This window comes from Salmo trutta, chromosome 37 (assembly GCF_901001165.1).
Source record: "Salmo trutta chromosome 37, fSalTru1.1, whole genome shotgun sequence".
In the NCBI taxonomy this organism is placed as follows: Eukaryota; Metazoa; Chordata; class Actinopteri; order Salmoniformes; family Salmonidae; genus Salmo; species Salmo trutta.
Genome location: NC_042993.1, coordinates 907,788 through 925,000, shown reverse-complemented (window position 1 = coordinate 925,000; position 17,213 = coordinate 907,788). Strand labels below are relative to the sequence as shown.

At 43.1% G+C, this 17,213-nt stretch overlaps 2 protein-coding genes across 4 annotated transcripts in view; one reads left to right on the top strand and one right to left on the bottom strand.

Annotated features, from left to right (window-relative positions):
- LOC115176936 (SH2 domain-containing adapter protein E) overlaps window positions 1-568 on the bottom strand; it is an 11,417-nt gene extending 10,849 nt beyond the window's left edge. The window contains exon 1 of the mRNA XM_029737339.1: window positions 1-568. This exon is cut by the window's left edge and continues 578 nt beyond it. The gene's annotated coding sequence lies outside the window, so the exon portion shown is untranslated.
- An 805-nt stretch (window positions 569-1,373) lies between these two features.
- LOC115176935 (cingulin) overlaps window positions 1,374-17,213 on the top strand; it is a 32,558-nt gene continuing 16,718 nt past the window's right edge. For 2 of the 3 annotated variants that reach the window (XM_029737337.1, XM_029737334.1), the window contains exons 1-4: window positions 1,374-1,599; window positions 12,691-13,723; window positions 13,837-13,925; window positions 14,026-14,095. In XM_029737337.1, the coding sequence (XP_029593197.1) occupies window positions 12,692-13,723; window positions 13,837-13,925; window positions 14,026-14,095 (1,191 nt within the window). In that variant the 5' untranslated portion in view covers window positions 1,374-1,599; window position 12,691. The remainder of the gene's footprint in view (window positions 1,600-12,690; window positions 13,724-13,836; window positions 13,926-14,025; window positions 14,096-17,213) is intronic. The other variant, XM_029737338.1, reaches the window with a different exon arrangement.

Here is a 17,213-nt window from a genome sequence, read left to right as displayed (position 1 = left end):
TCATCCGCAATCGAGACACAGAGAATAGTTGGTTAGCCTACATAAAACTTTCCAAGCACATTCATCCACGACCACTACGTTTACGCGCCGCGCGCCTGATATCTTATCCGAATTACCCCTTTTGTGATCTTAATTTATTTCAACAAATTATTCATAATGATTTCTACCCCATAAATTCAGTAGTAAATGTTCTCATATAATTTTAACTCCAAACCTCACCCCATTTGTCGCTTGACCCACTTCTCTTTGTCGTTCCACAGTGCGTAAAGTTACCTCTCCTTACATCAACTTGTAACGCCTGTATTATCTATTTCTGACAGTCGCTATCGCTTTATCTCGAAGCTATCCCCGCAGTTTGAAGAGTAGTCTTTGGAGAGCGTAGAATCGGAAGAACTGGAAGTTTTTCTTCGCACTCACTAATGATGATCCCATTCCCGGAGCGACTGATGTATGGAGCAGGCTGTCAAAGCTGAGTGCTGGAGAAAGATGTGCGTGTGTGAGAGAAAGAGTTCGGTGGAGTTGGGAAATGGGTGTGGTGGTGGACTAGCCTACAACAGAATGGCCAAAGAACGCCTATAGTAGGCCATTATTCACTAATAGGGAGGAGACCGGGCAGCTTTGGCAACGTATTTCTCAATTGATTATTTAAAAAAAAGTTGTCATCACAGCCGTATTTCAACATAGCCAATATTTATTAATCAACATAGTCAATATTAACCTACATTGTTTGAAATTGGTGTGTGCAACACAATAGGCTGCAATTAAAAATGACATCCAAAAATATGAACACTGCTTGAATTCACAGGTTTTGGCACCACAATGAGTGAGAAGAAGTATTTTTTTTCAAAATAAGAAAATATGTAATCTGTGTTGAGTATTTTCTATGGGGAAAAGAGTCGAATACTCTCGTGGCCATTTCAGGGGTTGATTCAAATTAGTAGAACAAACTGTCCCCCCATCTGTCCTAATTGCCAGTAATCTGTCATAATGTGTGCTAAAGGCGCCCTCTGCAGGGGATCTGGTAGATCAAGTGGAACGGTTACCCTTTCCCCGGCCGAGACACTGGTCGGTTTGGTATGGGACGGTTGGAATTTGAGGAGCGCAAACTGATTCATGACACAAGTTGTGATGCGTTTCGTTTGTTTCTGCATTAGCTTACCTCTTTCTTAGCAGTTAAAAAATGTATTATGACAAACACAGCACTAGGCATTTTCATTTACAAAGTTTTTTATTTCTATTAATGAAGACCACTGAAAGACCTTTCCCCTGAGTCAATGTATCACAGATTGACAGACAGACTCACCAATATTCAAAGCGGGCGCTGTCTAGAGCACCGCCTACTGCTATGTGCTCAACCAATGCCTGTATTCCCTTTAGCGGGGCTGGGCGGCTCGTCTGGCATCCGTCACAAAGGTAACAGGTTGGAGCTGCGTTAACGAATTTATCTGTCTGTCTCGAATTATGGATATGCTCTGCTCTTTCAGAAGTGTTTTCTGTCCGATGTAAACATTATCTGTATTAACACCAAGTAAAACAACAGAAGAGGACTCGAAAGTCGAAAATAAATTGATGAATTGTACTACTTTGACCAAATAGCAGGTATGTTTCTGGATGTTGTTTAGTTCGCTCTAGTTAGCAAGCTAGCTAGCGAACTAACCCAGACAGCTAGGTTAACTAGCTAGTTATGACAGTAGCTTAGGGTTAGCTTGCTAGCTCTAGCTCGTTGGCTGCCGCATTACAGACACATAGCTAGCTAATACATTTGTCCGCTCCGTCTTTGATAACTTGCTCTCTTGTTGGTGTCTTCTTACCCTAAGTTTACTTTTAATGATGGCGAAACGGTGCTGAGTAACTCAGAATTCAAAGGCCACGGAGCAGGTGTATCTTTGCGTTGCCTCGTTTCGATCTCTCCCGTAGTGGAATTCTCATTTAAAACCATGTGTACAGTCAGTGTACCCATCTGTCAATGTCACACGTTCTCTTTTTACATGTCAGTTATTTGACTTTCTCAGAGCTCAACTTCAACAACTTGGCTCACTGCCTCTCTTCTCCCAAGTTTCACTTGCGCTACATGATACTATGACGCATACACTGAAGAATTCAATGTAGCCAGCGAACTCTGTCCAAAAGAGACCCAACCTAAGTTATCTGAACTATCATTCTCTGTCATTTTTATTGGCCAACATTCAGTGATTACTCATGGATAGGGTGTTCTCTCATATCTGATGCAAGATCGCAAGTGTTAGATGTTTGTTAAGATGATATGAAGATGTTATGAATTTAAACTTGACTTTGATGTCTATGCATTATTTTGTCTGTTACTATGTAGAATTTACACAGCAGTGTATTGGTGACAGATGGGGAAAAAGCTCAGCCTGAGGGAGATGTTTTACTGTTGCCACAGGCACAGAGTGACAGACAGAGAGAGAGAGAGAGGGAGGGAGGGAGGGAGGGAGGGAGAGAGAGAGGGAGGGAGGGAGAGACTGACAGAGGGAGAGTGACAGAGCGCGATAAGACTGTTTACAGATTGGATGCTCTTAGAGCAGAGACCCTGAAGTGTGCAGGTAGAAGGTGTGTTTAAGGGGGCTGTTTACTGAGCATCACAGTGTGGAATGTGGGTGACTGGGGGGGTGTATTAGGTGCTTCTATTTGGTGTTTTTGTTCTATTTGGCAACACTGAAGTCTTTTTTTTGTTATGCCAATGAGTGCCATTAGAATCAGAGAGGAAGAAATGGCTGTTTGTTTGAGTGTGAGAGGAGTGGAAAAGGGTCTGGTCTAAGTCAAGAATGTAATGAAGAGACAGAAGGGATGAATTGCCAATCACCAAGGAAACAGTCTTAACTGAAGGACTGTCTTGGGGACCCAAGTTTGTGTTATTTATATTTTCTAATGACAGCAGCATTAATGTGGAAAGTCTGGTATTTCAGCCATCAGCCACCCATGACTGACAGTCATCAGTAGGGCCCTATAAAATCTGTGTTGTGGATGGAACACAGAATCTAGACACTAAAATGGAATTCAACAATATTTGAACAATATTTTGTTTTTCTATTAAAGTGTGATTTTGAGTGAACCTGAATAAACTGCGAAAAACAGAAACCTAGAAAAACTAAACAGAAATCAGGCAAAAAATAAAGCAGATTTTATAGGGCCCAACATCAGTCATGATATGGAATCTATTTGTCACCACAGAAGGAGACAGTCACACACATGTAAGGCTATCCTCTTTCAGGTGCTTTCACTGAAGCACTGCCCTATATGCAGGGACAAGGCCTTGGTTGTAGAGTACAGTCCAGTATCGTGATGAAGCTTAGAGGAGGCTAAGTAGGAACAAAGATTTCTAGCCTACTGACTTTATGCTCTCTACTCTCACTATTGAATGAATCAAAGACAGCCACAGCCATGACTCCATACTGCAGTGGTCTCTTTCCACACTCTCTTTCTCTCTCTCAATTCTCCCATCCCTCCCCAGAGATGGAGGTGGCCTTAATTCAGTGCGGGAGAATTACATTTGAGAGCAGAGCCGGCGGGTTAGGAGACACTAAAGGCATCTGCATGCATCCCAGCTGAAACAGTTCGGAAGAGTTTGTGCATATATTACAATGACATTTAGACTTAAAAAAAAAAAATAGTTTTGGACTTTTGTTCGTTTTGGCTGTTCGGGCACACATTTTTTTCTTGAGGCAAGCCGAAGTCGGTAGCTGAAGTCTATGCCCCTTCGTCGGTGATTGGTCAACAGTAGGGATTCTTCAATAGTTTTTGTTGTCATTCAACAAGAGATGAATGACAACTGCACCAAACATCTTAGATGTAGATTTTATTTTTATTTCCTCTAAGATCTCCTCTGCAAAAATGTCAAAATGAATGACAGTTTACTTGAGTTATTCATTCAGACTATTTTGAGGAAGTGTATACTTGCTACGGCGTCTCAAAATGGAAAAACAGTACTATTGCCGCTTTTTTCCCCCCTTGTTTTTCAAACAAAGGTCTCGGCTAGACACCAGCTGAACTGAAGCATGCTGACGCCTTAAGGGAGTCAGTAATCTGAGGACTCTAGAGTCTGAGTGAGGACTCCTTCACCTGCTCACACTGTAGTCAGTCTGTTGTTAGGCTGCAGGGCACTGTCCCTTACCTATTCTCTCTAAAGTACATGGTGTGAAGCACTGGCTAAACAGAAGCCTGTTGGTCTTAACCTCAGACAAGTATCCACAGTCAATCTCTGTTGCAGGTCCGGTCAGCTGCCTCATCATGTTCTTCTCTCCAGAGAGAGAGACAGAGATTTGGAACCCAGGGGAGGGTTAGAGAGAGAGATGGTGGGATAGAGAGAGGTTAAGGGGATGTAGGGAAGGCTGGAGAGTTTAGAGAGATGGATGGATGGATGGATGGAGGGAGGGAGGGATAGAGGTTAGGAAGATGAATGAGGGAGGGATAGAGGTGAGGGAGGGAGGGATAGAGGTTAGGAAGATGGATCGAGGGATAGAGGGAGGGAGGGAGGGAGGGATAGAGAGAGGTGGGAGGGAGGGAGGGATAGAGAGATGGCGGTAGGGATAGAGAGGTTAGGATGGGAGGGATGGAGGGAGGGATAGAGAGGTTAGGGGGAGGGAGGGAAGAAGGGAGAGATAGCGAGAGGTTAGAGACAGGTTAGAGAGATGGACAGGTTAAAGAGATGGAGGGAGGGTCAGGTGCAGAACAGTGATATAAGTGAGGCAGACAGACAGACTGAGGGAGAGCTGGAGAGGGCCAGGGGGAGAAGAGTGTTGCGTTCCCAGCGTTTCTGCCCTCATTTTCTGCTCCACATCATTTGGACAATAGGATGGGCTCACCCTCTGTCCCCTGACTGTCTCCCCTTACCCTGGCCCTCTCCTCTCCACTGTCCCCTTTCACTGCTAGCAGCTGAACTGGCCTGTTGGAAGTGGCTTGACACACTGACACAGAAAGGGAGGTGGAATGAGAGAGAAAGGGAGGTGGAATGAGAGAGAAAGGGAGGTGGAATGAGAGAGAAAGGGAGGTGAAATGAGAGAGAAAGAGTGAGGGGAAATGGCTGGGGTCCACTCCTGTGTCCCTGTTATGTTTGCTCCTATTCACTGTCAGTTCTCCCTGCTGAGACTGAGCCTCTCTCACACACGCAGGCGCACAAGCAGGCAGTGTTTCCCAATATGTTTCAGTACTAGGGACAGGCAAGCAATGCTCCTCCCTCCTCAGAGTAGCCAAGTGCCTAGATTAAACTGTAGAATGGAATAAATCAATGTCAGGAGGTCAGCAACATACTCCCAAGAATAAGGGATTTAGAAATACTGCTTTAAACTCAGCCTATTCAACTGATTATGGATGATTAGCCTATGCATGCAGAAAGAAGGGTTGGTGTTGAAGATCCTTTGTATCTGTTGACCTATATCTGAAATAAATATCCTAGGCTTTCTGTTGTCCTGTCTGGAAGACCTGACTTGTAGCTGGCTTTCTGTTGACCTCTGTCTGGAAGACCTGACTTGTAGCTGGCTTTCTGTTGACCTCTGTCTGGAAGACCTGACTTTTCGCTGGCTTTCTGTTGACCTCTGTCTGAAAGACCGGACTTGTAGCTGTCTTTGGGACCTCTTCACCACTACTTGCCACTTGGCCATTAGGAGGTGTGTGTGACTGGGACTGTGCGTGTGTGTGACTGTGCGTGTGTGTGACTGTGTCTGCGTGTTACGGTCGTCTGCTCTAATGTACAGTGATGGGGTGCTTTTTCTATGGCATGCTTTGGATGTCTGTCTTAGGGCGAGGTATGTGATGAGCTGAACTGTACACACTCTGGATTTGTAATGACAATGGCATTTTGGGTTATGATTAATTGTCATGCAAATGGCCACGGTTATTGTCAATTTTGTTGCAAAATGTTTTGAGCTTATAATGAATCTGTAAAAATGAGTTAGGACTAGAGGTTGGCCGATTATGATTTTCCAACGCCGATACCGATTATTGGAGGACCCAGAAAAAGCCGCTGCCGATTAATCGGCCGTTTAATTTTAAATTTTTTTTTTATTTATTTATTTTTCTTACTTATTGTTTGTTTATTTTTAAATTTTCTTTTTTTAAATTATTAATATTTTAATGTATATATTTGTAATAATGACAATTACAACAATACTGAATGAACAAAAACAGCACTTTTATTTTAACTTAATATAATACATCAATAAAATCAATTTAGTATGTTCAATTTGGTTTAAATAATGCAAAAACAAAGTGTTGGAGAAGAAAGTAAAAGTGCAATATGTGCCATGTAAAAAAGCTAACGTTTAAGTTCTTTGCTCAGAACATGAGAACATATGAAAGCTGGTGGTTCCTTTTAACATGAGTCTTCAATATTCCCAGGTAAGAAGTTTTAGATTGTAGTTATTAAAGAACTATTTCTCTCTATACCATTTGTATTTCATGTACCTTTGACTATTGGATGTTCTAATAGGCACTTTAGTACTGCCAGCCTAATCTCTGCAGTTGATAGGCTTGAAGTCATAAACAGCGCAATGCTTGAGGCATTGCGAAGAGCTGCTGGCAAATGCAGGAAAGTGCTGTTTGAATGAATGCTTACGAGCCTGCTGCTGCCTACTACAGCTCAGTCAGACTGCTATATCAAATCATAGACTTAATTATAATATAATAACACACAGAAATACGAGCCTTAGGTCATTAATATGGTCAAATCCGGAAACTATCATTTCGAAAACAAAACGTTTATTCTTTTAGTGAAATATGGAACCATTCCGTATTTTATCTAACGGGTGGCATCCATAAGTCAAAATATTCCTGTTACATTGCACAACCTTAAATGTTATGTCATAATTATGTACAATTCTGGCAAATTAGTTCGCAACGAGCCAGGCGGCCCAAACTGTTGCATATACCCTGACTCTGTGTGCAATGAAGGCAAGAGAAGTGACACAATTTCCCTAGTTAATATTGCCCGCTAACATGAATTCCCTTTAGCTAAATATGCAGGTAAAAAAATATATATACTTCTGTGTATTGATTTTAAGAAAGGCATTGATGTTTATGGTTAGGTACATTCGTGCAACGATTGTGCTTTTTTCAGCAAATGCGCTTTTGTTAAATCATCCCCCGTTTGGCGAAGTTGGCTGTCTTTGTTAGGAAGAAATGGTCTTCACGCAGTTCGCAACGAGCCAGGCGGCCCAAACTGCTGCATATACCCTGACTCTGTTGCACAGAACGCAAGAGAAGTGACACAATTTCCCTAGTTAAAAAAATGTATGTTAGCAGGCAATATTAACTAAATATGCATGTTTAAAAATATATACTTGTGTATTGATTTTAAGAAAAGCGTTGATGTTTATGGTTAGGTACACATTGGTGCAACGACAGTGCTTTTTTTCGCGAATGCACTTGTTAAATCACCCGTTTGGCGAAGTAGGCTGTGATTCAATGATAAATTAACAGGCACCGCATCGATTATATGCAACACAGGACAAGCTAGTTAAACTAGTAATATCATCAACCATGTGTAGTTAACTAGTGATTATGTTAAGATTGATTGTTTTATATAAGATCAAGTTTAATGCTAGCTAGCACCTTGGCTCCTTGCTGCACTCGCATAACAGGTAGTCAGCCTGCCACACAGTCTCCTCGTGGAGTGCAATATAATCGGCCATAATCGGTGTCCAAAAATGCTGATTACCGATTGTTATGAAACCGTGAAATTGACCCTAATTAATCGGCCATTCCGATTAATCGGTCGACCTCTAGTTAGGACATACCTAATGAATACCACACAGCTTGGTGACACCCCTGTCTTTAATTGCCGGTTACAACATTATACGATAATTCTGCCAAGCCTAACACACACCGACACACACTCATCCCCTAGTCAGATTGACAGATTAACCTCAACCTCTTAGTCATTTTGTCATACTCATATATCATTTGTCTGTACTCATATATCATCTGTCTGTACTGTAATGATATGAGCATAGCCACAGGAAGTAGTTTGGGGGTGGGGATGCTTATATCATTACAGTACAGACAGATGATATGAGTATAACCTCAACCTCTTAGTCATTTTGTCAATCTGTCAGTCTGACTAGAGATGGTGTGTCTCTCTCGTCCTGATAGCCAGGGCTTTGATTTATACTGGACACCAAATATAAACTGCACCAAGGTCTTCACTGACACTCTTTACAACACCACTGATCACCTGTGAGCGTGTGTTCCTGCTTGTACACAGTTCATTCCAGAGTGGAGCATGTGTGGGGGCTGGGCTTCCTATCCACAGGAACAAGAGCTTGACATTGGTGTTATCACCACCATGACACACACTGATAAGAGAGGAGAAACTCTGGACTCTGTTTCAGTGAGGGAGGTAGGGAGAATGAAAGTTTGTCTGTGTGTGAAAGAGGGAGAGAAGGTGGAGAAGGGTGGTAACTGGGTTAGTGCCTGGTGTTGTAGTTGGTTTGTTATAAGTGCAAAGGAGACATGCTAATGAGTAATGACCTAGTGATGACAGCTGACTATGTTAATGAGGCATGCAGTGTAATGACCTAGTGATGAGAGCTGACCATGTTATTGAGGCATGCAGTGTAATGACCTAGTGATGAGAGCTGACCATGTTAATGAGGCATGCAGTGTAATGACCTAGTGATGACAGCTGACCATGTTAATGAGGCATGCAGTGTAAACCATGTAGTGTAATGACCTAGTGATTAGAGGTCGGCCGATTTATGATTTTTCGATACCGATTTATTGGCGGCCCAAAAAACCCGATGCCAATTAATCGGCCGATTTTATGTATTAAAAAAAATATATATTTAAAAAAAATATATAATAATATTTATTTGTAAAAATTACAATTACAACAATACTGAAGGAACACTTATTTTAACTTAATATAATACAGCAAATCAATTTAGCCTCAAATAAATAATGAAACATGTTCAATTTGGTTTAAATAATGCAAAAACAAAGTGTTGGAGAAGAAAGTAAAAGTGCATTATGTGCCATGTAAGAAAGCTAACGTTTAAGTTCCTTGCTCAGAACATGAGAACATATGAAAGCTGGTGGTTCCTTTTAACATATATTATTCCCAGGTAAGAAGTTTTAGGTTGTAGTTATTATAGGAATTATAGGACTATTTCTCTCTCTACGATTTGTGTCTCAGTTGGTAGAGCATGGTGTTTGCAATGCCAGCATGGTGTGTGCAACGCCAGGGTTGTGGGTTCGATTCCCACAGGGGGCCAGTACAATTTATTTTTATTTTTTTTAAATGGAAATGTATGCACTCACTCGCTCTGGATAAGAGCATCTGCTAAATGACTAAAATGTATTTCATATACCTTTGACTATTGGATGTTCTTATAGGCACTTTAGTATTGCCAGTGTAGCAATATAGCTTCCGTCCCTCTCCTTGCTCCTACCTGGGCTCGAACCAGGAACACATCGACAACAGCCACCCTCGAAGCAGCGTTACCCATGCAGAGCAAGGGGAAAAACTACTCCAAGTCTCAGAGCGAGTGACGTTTGAAACGCTATTAGCACGCACCCAGCTAAACTAGCTAGCCATTTCATATCGGTTACACCAGCCTAATCTCGGGGGTTGACAGGCTTGATGTCAAACAGCGCAATGCATTGCGAAGGGCTTCTGGCAGAACGCACGAAAGTGCTATTTTGAATGAATGCTTACGAGCCTGCTGCTGCCTACCATTGCTCAGTCAGACTGCTCTATCAAATCATAGACTTAATTATAATATAATAACACACAGAAACACGGGCCTTAGGTCATTAATATGGTCGAATCCAGAAACTATCACGTTTATTCTTTCAGTGAAATACGGAACCGTTCTGTATTTTACCTAACGGGTGGCATCCATAAGTCTAAATGTTCCTGTTACATTGCACAACCTTCAATGTTATGACATAATTACATAAAATTCTGTCAAATTAGTTCGTAACGAGCCAGGCGGCCCAAACTGTTGCATATACCCTGACTGCGTGCAATGAACGGAAGAGAAGTGACAATTTCACCTGGTTAATATTGCCTGCTAACCTGGATTTCTTTTAGCTAAATATGCATGTTTAAAAATATATACTTCTGTGTATTGATTTTAAGAAAGGCATTGATGTTTATGGTTAGGCACAGTCGTGCAACGATTGTGCTTTTTTCGCAAATGTGCTTTTGTTAAATCATCCCCCGTTTGGCGAAGTCGGCTGTCTTTGTTAGGAAGAAATAGTCTTCACAGTTCGCAACGAGCCAGGCGGCCCAAACTGCTGCATATACCCTGACTCTGTTTGTAAGAGAAGTGACACATTTTCCCTAGTCAAAAGAAATTCATGTTAGCAGGCAATATTAACTAAAGATGCAGGTTTAAAAATATATACTTGTGTATTGACTTTAAGAAAGACATTGATGTTTATGGTTAGGTACAAGTTGGAGCAACGACAGACCTTTTTCGCGAATGCGCACCGCATCGATTATATGCAACACAGGACAGGCTAGATAAACTAGTAATATCAACCATGTGTAGTTAACTAGTGATTATGATTTATTTATTTTTATAAGTTTAATGCTAGCTAGCAACTTACCTTGGCTTCTTACTGCATTTGCGTAAGAGGCAGGCTCCTCGTGGAGTGCAATGTAAAGCAGGTGGTTAGAGCGTTGGACTAGTTAACAGTAAGGTTGCATCCCCAAGCTGACAAGGTAAAAATCTGTCGTTCTGCCCCTTAACAAGGCAGTTAACCCACCGTTCCTAGGCCATCATTGAAAATAAGAATGTGTTCTTAACTGACTTGCCTAGTTAAAAAAAATATATATATATTACTTTTTTTTTTTTTGTAAAAAAAAAAACGGCAAATCGGTGGCCAAAAATACCGATTACCGATTGTTATGAAAACTTGAAATCGGCCCTAATTAATCGGAATTCCGATTAATCGGTCGACCTCTACTAGTGATGACAGCTGACCATGTTAATGAGGCACGTGGTGTAATGACCTAGTGATGAGAGCTGACCATGTTCAGGCATGCAGTGTAAACCATGAGGTGTAATGACCTAGTGATGACAGCTGACCATGTTAATGAGGCATGTAGTGTAATGACCTAGTGATGACAGCTGACCATGTTATTGAGGCATGCAGTGTAATGACCTAGTGATGAGAGCTGACCATGTTAATGAGGCATGCAGTGTAATGACCTAGTGATGAGAGCTGACCATGTTAATGAGGCATGCAGTATAATGACCTAGTGATGAGAGCTGACCATGTTAATGAGGCATGCAGTGTAATGACCTAGTGATGAGAGCTGACCATGTTAATGAGGCATGCAGTGTAATGACCTAGTGATGACAGCTGACTATGTTAATGAGGCATGCAGTATAATGACCTAGTGATGAGAGCTGACCATGTTAATGAGGCATGCAGTGTAATGACCTAGTGATGAGAGCTGACCATGTTAATGAGGCATGCAGTGTAATGACCTAGTGATGAGAGCTGACCATGTTAATGAGGCATGCAGTGTAATGACCTAGTGATGAGAGCTGACCATGTTAATGAGGCATGCAGTGTAATGACCTAGTGATGAGAGCTGACCATGTTAATGAGGCATGCAGTGTAATGACCTAGTGATGAGAGCTGACCATGTTAATGAGGCATGCAGTGTAATGACCTAGTGATGAGAGCTGACCATGTTAATGAGGCATGCAGTGTAATGACCTAGTGATGAGAGCTGACCATGTTAATGAGGCATGCAGTGTAATGACCTAGTGATGAGAGCTGACCATGTTAATGAGGCATGCAGTATAATGACCTAGTGATGAGAGCTGACCATGTTAATGAGGCATGCAGTGTAATGACCTAGTGATGAGAGCTGACCATGTTAATGAGGCATGCAGTGTAATGACCTAGTGATGAGAGCTGACCATGTTAATGAGGCATGCAGTATAATGACCTAGTGATGAGAGCTGACGTGGCACAGGTCACCATAGAGAGGGAGGCGGGAACTCCTGAGACATTTCAACACATGGACATGATACAGTCAGACGTCAACAGTTTAAAAACATCAGATGAAGACTGAGTGACAAAGGGACATGTAGAGGGAGACTGAGTTGACTTACTGAGGGAAACAGAGGAAGGATCGTTCACAAGGACTGGCTGTGGGTCATGTGTGATTACAGTTGATTGACCTAATAAAGATCCTAGATTGAGGAAGGAGACTCACCTTTGCTGGGCTGGTTGGGCAGGGCTGGCCTGGCCTAGGCAGGGATTTCTAAAGAAAAGGAAAAACTAAACCAAGTGGAAGTAAAGCGAGAGAGAGCTGGAGATTACACGTAAGGGGAGCCAGAGAGTGGGAAGTAGGGTGTGTGTGTGTTTCCAGGTTAATGAATAATGAAGGTCACTATGAACAAAGTCCATTCTAAAGCAACTCCACTGAGACTCGTTCTCTCACACACCTTTGTAACTTGCAAACCCAATAGAAACACACACAGTCCACCCTCTTTCTGTGTGTCTGCATGACATGTATACCAGTCAGATATTCAGTTGACCTACTTTCCCGGGAGAGAAAACAATAAACTTCTGCTGTCACATTCACTTCTTTAAAGTAAAACACTTGGAATAGCTGTACTAATTTTGTCTTTCCCCCTCTCCACTTTCTCTCCCCTCTCGCTGTCTTTCCTCCTCCGCCCCGTCCCCTCTCGCTCTCTCCCTCCCCAGTATGAGTACTCCGTCAGGTCGTAAGAGCCCCGTGGACTACGGCGTTCAGATCCGCTTCATCAACGACTCAGGAGGAGGGCTCCCCTCGACCCAGCTGAGATCCAAGCCCCCCTCCACCTCTAAGTACGGGGTGGCTGTCAGGGTCCAGGGCATCGCTGGACAGCCCTATGTGGTTATGAAGGACGGGGGCCCAAAGGGAGATTCGTATGGGGTGCAGCTCCGTACCCACTACCCCCCGGGTTACGGCAGTCTGCCCCGCAGGAGAGACAGAGAGGAGGGAGGGGGAGAGGGAGAGGGGGGAGAAGGGCAGGGAGGGGCGTTACGCAGGGCACAGTCACATGGTTCATTACTGGAGAGTGAGGGGGGAGGAGGATTTGGGAGACCACCAGGGGATGGGAGGTCTGGTAGCTATGGGAACCTGGATGGAGGGATTGGGGTCGCTGAAGAGAGAACGGATAGAGGGGTGAGGGACGGGGGTATGGGGAGGAATATAATGTGTGGGTCGTATCAGTCCGGGCTCAACGGGTCACTGGGGAGGGGAGGGGGGAGTCAGTATGCCCCTGACCTCCATCCTTCCCAAACAGAGCAGCCCCCCCTGACCATGGCACACCCCCACCCCCAGAGCCATCCTTACCCAGCACAGCCCCACCCCCAGAGCCTTCCTTACCCAGCACAGCTCCACCCCCAGAGCCTGCCTTACCCAGCACAGCCCCACCCCCAGACCCCCGTCAACAGACTGATCAGCAGGTTTGACGGCAGCAGCAGTACCAGAGAACAACAGAGGGGGCGCTCTCCTGTAGCAGAGGACCCGAGAGACACCATCTCCCCTTCCCTTGCCCCCAACCCCTACTCTTCCTCTTCACCGTCTCTCACCCCCAACCCCTACTCCTCCCCTCCCTCCTCCACTCACAGCAGCCTGGGGCGGGGCCAAGGCTCCATCAGCAAGGCAACGCCCCACCCAGCCAATCAGCGGGCTCCGCCGGGGAGGTTTGTCGCTGTGGAGACGCCGTCAGCCAATCGGACAGACCCGCTGGTAAGAGACTGGACGGGAGGGGAGAGCGGTTACTAACTAGTATACTTAGCTAGTACATGATCAATACCTCCAGTAAAGTTTAAAAACATACTAACACTGAGCTCTGTCTAAAGGTGACCCCTGACCTTCTGCTTCAGAGTTCAGAGGTCACCAGTGAGGAGGAGCAGGTCATGCAGACCATCTACAGCGTCCTCAGAGAAGGGTACAGCATTTATCTTACTGTGTCATTCAACATTAATTTAGGCCAGTTATCAACATCCTTCTGACCGTGTGTGTTTGACCTGTTGTTGTTCACCCCTCAGGACTAGTGAGAGTGACTCAGTCATCAGACACAAAGTCTGGGTGATCTTCCAGAAGATCCAGGGACTCAAGGTACTTTAATATACAGTGCCTTCGGAAAGTATTCAGACCCCTTGACTTTTTCCACATTTTTGTTATGTTACAGCCTTATTCTAAAATTGATTAAATAAAACATTTTCCTCAGCAATCTACACACAATACCCCATAATGACAAAGAAAAAACTGGTTGATAGAAAACCTTTTTTTTTTTTTACATAAGTATACAGACCCTTTCCCTTTGATTGGAGTCCACCTGTGGTAAATTCAATTGATTGAACATGATTTGGAAAGGCATACACCTGTCTATATAAGGTCCCACAGTTGACAGTGCATGTCAGAGTAAGCCAGGAGGTCAAAGACATTGTTAGTAGAGCGCCAAGACAGGATTGTGTTGAGGCACAGATCTGGGGAAGGGTACAAAAAAATGTCTGCAGCGTTGAAGGTCCCCAAGAGCACAGTGGCCTCCATCATTCTTAAATGGAAGAAGTATGGAACCACCAAGACTCTTCCTAGAGCTGGCAGCCCAGCCAACCTGAGGAATCGGGGGAGAAGGGCCTTGGTCAGGAAAGTGACCAAGAACCAGATGGTCACTGACTGAGCTCTAGAGTTCCTCTGTGGAGATGGGAGAACCTTCCAGAAGGACAACCATCTCTGTAGCACTCCAGCAATCAGGCCTTTATGGTAGAGTGGCCAGACGAAGCCACTCCTCAGTAAAAGGCACACAACAGCCCGCTTGGAGTTTGCCAAAAGGCACCTAAATACTCTGACCATGAGAAACAAGATTCTGTGGTCTGATGAAAGCAAGATTAACCTGTTTGACCTGAATGCCAAGCGTCACGTCTGGAGGAAACCTGGCACCATCCCTACGGTGAAGCATGGTGGTGGCAGCATCATTCTGTGGGGATGTTTTTCAGCGGCAGTGACTGGGAGACTAGTCCGGATTGAGGGAAAGATGAACGGAGCAAAGTACAGAGAGATATTTGATGAAGTCCTGAGCGCTCTGGAGCAGGTTCTCAGACTGGGACAAAAGTTGACCTTCCAACAGGACAACGACCCTAAGCACACAGCCAAGACAACGCAGGAGTGGCTTCGGGACAAGTCTCTGAATGTCCTTGAGTGGCCCAGCCAGAGCCTGGACTTGAACCCGATCGAACATCTCTGGAGAAACCTGAAAATATCTGTGCAGCGACACTCCCCATCCAACCTGACAGAGCTTGAGAGGATCTGCAGAGAAGAATGGGAGAAACTCTCCAAATACAGGTGTGCCAGGTTTTTAGCTTTTATTTTATTATTTATTTAACCTTTTTTTATTTAACTAGGCAAGTCAGTTAAGAACAGATTACCATGACAGCCAACCAAAAGGCAAAAAGCCTCCGGGGACATACCCAAGAAGAAGAGGCTGTAATCGCTGCCAAAGGTTCTTCAACAAAGTACTGCGTAAAGGGTCTGAAAACTTATGTCAACGTGATATTTCAGTTTTTTTTTTTTAATACATTTGCAAAAATGTCTAAACCTGTTTTTACTTTGTCATTATGGGGTATTGTGTGTAGATTGATGGAAAACAACAATTTAGTTCATGTCAGAATAAAGCTGTAACGTAACAATGTGGAAAAAGTCAAGGGGTCTGAATACTTTCTGAATGCACTATACACCTTAGTAGTACTCTAATATACATCTCTATACACCAAAAGGTACTCTTATATACAGTGAGCTCAAAGTATTGGGACAGTGTCACACTTGTTGGTTGTTTTGGATGTTCAGATAGGAATAGAATATGTTTCTAAACTCTTCTACATTCATGTGGATGCATAGTCCTGAATGAATATTTCATCATTTTTTATTTCACCTTTAGTTAACTAGGCAAGTCAATTAACCTATCTGGGGTATGTGGGACACACTATTCAACAGCCAGTGAAATAGCAGGGCGCCAAATTCAAAACAACAAAAATCTCATAATTCAAATATTTCAAACATACAACTATTATATCCCATTTTAAAGATACACTTCTCGTTAATCCAACCACATTGTCTGATTTCAAAAAGGCTTTACGGCGAAAGCATAACATTAGATTATGTTAGGACAGCGCCGAGACAAGAAAAACCACAGCCGTTTTCCAAGCAAGGAGAGGCGTCACAAAAACCAGAAATACAGCTAAAATGAATCACTAACCTTTGATGATCTTCATCAGATGGCACTCATAGGACTTCATGTTACACAATACATGTATGTTTTGCTCAATAAAGTTCATATTCATATCCAAAAACCCCATTTTACATTGGTGTGTAATGTTCAGAAATGTTTTGCCTCCCAAAATACTCATCATAAACGTTGTTAAAATATTCAACAGTTATTCAAAGAATTCTAGATACACTTCTCCTTAATGCAACCGCTGTGTCAGATTTCAAAAAAGCTTTACGGCGAAAGCAAATTTTGCAATAATCTGAGTACTGCGCTCAGATATCAAAACAAGCCATACAGAAACCCACCATTTTGGAGTCAACAGAAATGACAAAAATTACATTAGAAATATTCACTTACCTTTGATGATCTTCATCGGAATGCACTCCCAGGATTCCCAGTTCCAGAATAAAGGTTTGTTTTGTTCGATAAAGTCCATCATTTATGTCCAAATACCTCCATTTTGTTCCCGCGTTTAGTCCACTACTCCAAATGCAGGAAGCGCGCGCAAAATGTCATGACGAAAAGTCAAAAAAAGGTATATTTACGTTCATAGAAACATGTCAAACGATGTATAGCATCAATCTTTAGGATGTTTTTATCAGAAATGTTCCATAATATTCCAACCTGATGATTCCTTTGTCGTCAAAAAAGAAATGGAACACAGCTAATTCTCACGGGAACGCACGCCACTGAGCTCATGTCATTTTCTCACTCATCTACTTCCAGGAGCTCTTGTTCTCTCCCTATTCACAGTAGAAGCATGAAACAACTTTCTAAAGACTGTTGACATCTAGTGGAAGCCTTAGGAAGTGCAAAATGAACCTTAAGTCACTGTATACTGTATAGGCAATCACTTGAAAAACTACAAACCTCAGATCTCAGGTTTTTGCCTGCCATATGAGTTCTGTTATACTCAGACATCATTCAAACAGTTTTAGAACCTTCAGAGTCTTTTCTATCCAAATCTAC